General features: G+C 39.4%; 1 protein-coding gene across 1 annotated transcript in view; it reads right to left on the reverse strand.

Annotated features, from left to right (window-relative positions):
• Positions 1-365: 365 nt before the first annotated feature.
• LOC112091775 overlaps positions 366-4,692 on the reverse strand; it is a 4,615-nt gene continuing 288 nt past the window's right edge. The window contains exons 2-5 of the mRNA XM_024166220.1: positions 3,267-4,628; positions 1,620-2,165; positions 1,299-1,471; positions 366-1,213 (exon numbers count right to left, since the gene is read on the reverse strand). Of these exons, the coding sequence (XP_024021988.1) occupies positions 791-1,213; positions 1,299-1,471; positions 1,620-2,165; positions 3,267-4,628 (2,504 nt within the window). The 3' untranslated portion in view covers positions 366-790. The remainder of the gene's footprint in view (positions 1,214-1,298; positions 1,472-1,619; positions 2,166-3,266; positions 4,629-4,692) is intronic.

Below are 4,692 nucleotides of genomic sequence, written 5' to 3' on the forward strand. Positions count from 1 at the left end.
ACAACTACAGGTAGAAAAGATCCTGCCAAAAAAAATCCCTAATTTTTAATGATCCCAAATTATGTTATTTCCCTCTTCTATTTAAAAAGGCAATATAAAAACTCTTTTTTGTCCCTTTTTTTTTTTTTTTTTGAGTTTAAAGAGATTTGAACTCAAAACTTTTTACGGTAGAATCACGTATAGAATAACCTACAGGCTATACCAATAACCCCATCAAAACTCACACTCTTGAACAAAAGATATGAATGAACAGTAGCATCACCAACGACAATTTTGTCATGTCTCCATATAGACATTATTAGCACTGCACAAAATTCTAACATAAGCAATGCAGGAACCTGCATAATACAAACATGTTTGCCTTTTCAAGATATTACAGCTGTTCTGCCTATCATTGGTCAATCTAATGAAAGTCACAAGACACAGGCTTGTGTTAAGGAGGTAATAAAAAACCGAAAATTAAGCATAAAAGGTCCAAGGCTTAAAACTAGGAGACTAGACCAACGCTTCTAATAGCGGGCTTCGCTGAATAATTTTAATTCATAATACAACCTATAACTAGCCCCTGCTATTAGCTAGTGAAAATATATGGATAAAAATTTAAAACAAAAGATGCTAAATTATATCGCCGGTTAATACTCGCTGCTAATTTTCCGTCCAATCACATACGATTTTAAGGGTGTGTGATTGAAAAAAAGATCAGCAATATTGATCACCCTGTGTGAGACTTAAGGTAATGAGGGAAAAAAGAAAAAACTTGGACCATGTTATCCATACCAGTCAGGCAAGGCTACCATACTTGCCAAGCACCTGAAGTAGCACCAAGAACAACATTGCGTTTACCAGCAGCCAAAACAGTTCCATGCAACTTGGATAAACAATTAGTATGCTGTGAGACAGGTATAGGAGCCGGCCGGTCACGGTGTTTAGCTGTTGAAAGAGGCTTCCTGAGGCAATTTTTCTTACTCTGTTGCAGCGGTAGGTCAAGAGGTGAGAGAGTGCCATTTCTTCGTTTGTTGCATGTCTGCTGCAGTTGTTGTTCATTGCTGGACTGGAAAAATAACGCTGAATGTTTCCTATCGTCCTTTATCTTTTCGAGGAGAGAAATACGTTTCAAAATGTTTTCGAATTGGAATTGAGACTCCAAATCACAATCTTTAATGCACTGAACTACGTCTCTCAGAGCAGCAATTTCCCTGTCCGTGATCTCGTCCTGTAAGTGATTTTTAGCAGTTGTTAATCAAGTCTACTTATCCGAGAAGCAGAAATTGATAGATCTAAAAAGAAATTTTTCAAACCTTTTCTTCGATAGAATACTTTCTGTCACAAAATTGCCTGGTATAACTCTTAGCATCCTCCATGTGTTCCGTCAATAATTTCGTTGGCGAGAACTTGTCAGTTAATATAAATGCGAAGGAGAGTCTAACAGCCTCAATATTTCTCTTCCTTTTCAGAAAATTAGCAATAAATTCTGCAGGATGTGAAATAAATAATAGCAGACTTTACAAAAACCATTTCAGTTATGTCTAAAAAGGCCATCAAAAAAGAGAGTAAGAGTCGTATTTAGGCAAACCAATCAACAGACGGACTAACTAAGCAAATTTTCCAAAAATATTTACCAGGGATCTCATATGCAACACGAAGGCTTCCACTTAGTTCCAAAGCATGTTTATGTCGAGAAATCATCTCCAGAAAACCCGAAATATCATATTCATTAAATGACGAGACCAATCCATATACAGCTAGAAACTGCAAAAAACCCAAAACTTCCAAAGGATTCTCAGTATCTTCTCTCATTCTTTTTCTCCACTGGTTTGCTACCTTCATGGCATCTTCTCTTATATGAGGTTGAATTAGTGGTAAGTTCCTCAATAGGTTCTCAAACATGAAAATGTAACTCTTCATGAAACATGCCTCAAAACCTACATCTCCTCTCTTCCAAAGTTGAGAAAAAGATCCTTCTACAACGCCCAGCACATGCTTTGCTGGGTCAGGCATTTGAAGAGCAGCTATAATGTCATCTTGCGTCAAACTTTTACCAATCAAATCTTCATGTTCAACCAATTCAGGATTCCTTCCGCTTGGGTTTGTACTGGAATGATGATTTGGAGAACTGGTGGCAATGTTGGCAATGGCCCTTGAATTTTCCGCCTGCCCAATGTCAACTGCAGAAAGAAGAGAAGATCTCGCTATGAAGAGGAATAAGAACAAACGGAAACTGTAGCAATAACATGGAGTATTAAGTGCACCGTATATGCCGAAGTTAAGAATATGATCTGGCACAAATGGAAACTAATTATTCAGTCGGCACTTGATAATTGTTGGGCCCTGCCAGAATGTGGAGTAGCCCCAAAGAAGATAAAGATACTTATACAAGTGTTATAAAAACTCGGAATCCAAAGATACTATATGAGCGTTAAAACGGACTTGAATCAAATACAGCATTAATTATGCTATAAATAGATTCAAAATTGTTGCCAATGACCACTAGGTCAGACAACATACGATAGTGTAGGAAAGGGTTGGGTTTGGGAGGGCAGGGGTTCGATTCGGCATTGTATTAAAGAATTTAATTTCCAAAAAGAAAGAGCAAAGGGGAAGACACAACAAAGGTCGCCCTTTCTAGGCGCAACAACGCCAAAATGTGGATATGAAAACCTCCTAGAAACGCCGCAGAGGATGTTTGTTTCACAACTCAAGTTCTTACTCAAGTTAAGAACTTGAGTTGTGTTTGCAGAAAAAGAAACACTGTAGCAAGAAAAAAAGTGAAATTTGAATTTTTAGGACAGAAAATACTGTAATAATATAACTTAAGTTGTGATTTAGTTGTGAAAAGAATAAGGCTGCAGTCTTAAATTAATTTGTGGTTTACAGACATAAAATATCTACAGCTTGCAGTCCAGAATCAACTAGACGAAATGGCGTGTATCTAGCAATATTTCCACAATGATTTTACGAGACAAGATTAGGTAATGATGTATGCCAAAAAAACCATTCAGAATTCAGAAAAAAGATGGATGAAACCCCACAGAAATGTCGATGGACCACAAACACATGGACACCACTAAGAGTCCAAGGGAATTGGGACCACTTGGTACGCTTTTTTGTTCCAATAACAGTTATGGGTCCCAACGTTGCATATCTTATTCGCGCCCTATTATAAGGTTGAAGCAGATTTCTACTCACAAACTTATCCAAAGTCCTGGATTTTGAGACCTCCGTTAACGTAAAATGTATTATGCATAGAGAGATAAACAGAAGCTCACCGGGTACTTTATCAGCAACGCAAAGGGTTCGACGTAATTCGGATGCCTGCCCGTTCGCACTGACAACATCGAGAAGACTGCGAACCTCGTCCGCATCAAAAGCAGAGGCCAATCCATAGCTAGCTAAAAGCCGCACAAAACCCAACACCTCCAAAACATTCGGTGCATTCAGAGTCATCTTAGCCTTCCAGTCACCCGCCAACTTCATTGCTTCTTCCCGCACTTGAGGGCTAATCGGCGGCGAGGCTTTCATCAACTGTTCCAACAAAAGAATGCAGCCACTCCTCACAATACCCAGATCAAGGCTCGTATTTGCCGCGCTGGAATGCGAAGGGAAAAATCCCTGAATTGCATCCAACACCAACTTCGCGGGGTCTGGTGATCGTTGAAGAACAGTATAGATGTCAGTACAAAGTGATTCTTGCTTCTTCAATTGCTCGCTCAATAGCACCTGCAAGGAGTGGCCATTAGTGATGCAAGATTGATTACTTGCAAGTGATGGGAAATCGCCACTGTTCTGATCATTGTCCGATTGTTCGATCTTTACGTGAGAATTTGGGGCTTTAGTTTTCACCATTGATCGAAACGCAAGTGTATTTCGAATTGAATCAAATTCTTTCTTTGTGGCTTCGAATTGTTTCTCTCTCTTTTCAAGCTCATGGAAACGTTCTTCCACCTGTCTTTGAAGAGAAGCAAAATTCTTCTCTTTCAATTCCAACTCTTTGAGGCACTCGTTGACCCTCTTGTGGGTCAAACCAAGTTCCTCAATTTTTGATTCGGATGACGTTTCCTTCACTTGGAGAGCTTTCATCAAAGCCTCAAATTTCCTCTCTTTCGCATCAAACCCAGAAGTGCATTGCTCCACCGATTTTTTCAGTGAAACAAACATCTTCCTTTCCAATTCCAAATCTTTACACAATAAATCGAGTTCCTTTTCTTTCATTTCGAGTTCAATAGAGCGTTCGGCGGTAGAATCCTGAATCGCCTGAAGCCTTTGCTCTCTCAGCTTGATTTCTAAGTCACAATCATGAATTGAATTTCGAGATTTCTTGAGTTGATCGTCTATCAACTCAACTTCTTTCCTGTTATCCTCAAGAGACCTTCGAATCGAATACAATTGCCTCTCTTTACAATCAAGATCCTCTCTGCACTTCTTCAACGTTCCACGAACCGAATTGAGTTCTTTACCCTTGGACTCAAATTCCTCAGATCTTTGTCTCACACTTCTCTCCAACGAATCCAATTTCTTAGCGCGATCTTTAATTTCTTTCTTCACTTTATCAAGTTCCTTCTGTCTCTCCGCCACCGATTCCTGCGTCGCGAGCTTTTTCTTCACCGCAACCTCAAGTTCTCGCCGGTTTTCTTGAATCGATAAATTCAACGAACGGACTTGTTGTTCATTCAATTCGAGTTCTTTCCGACGCTC

This window comes from Morus notabilis, unplaced genomic scaffold (assembly GCF_000414095.1).
Source record: "Morus notabilis unplaced genomic scaffold, ASM41409v2 Scaffold724, whole genome shotgun sequence".
NCBI classification, from domain to species: Eukaryota; Viridiplantae; Streptophyta; class Magnoliopsida; order Rosales; family Moraceae; genus Morus; species Morus notabilis.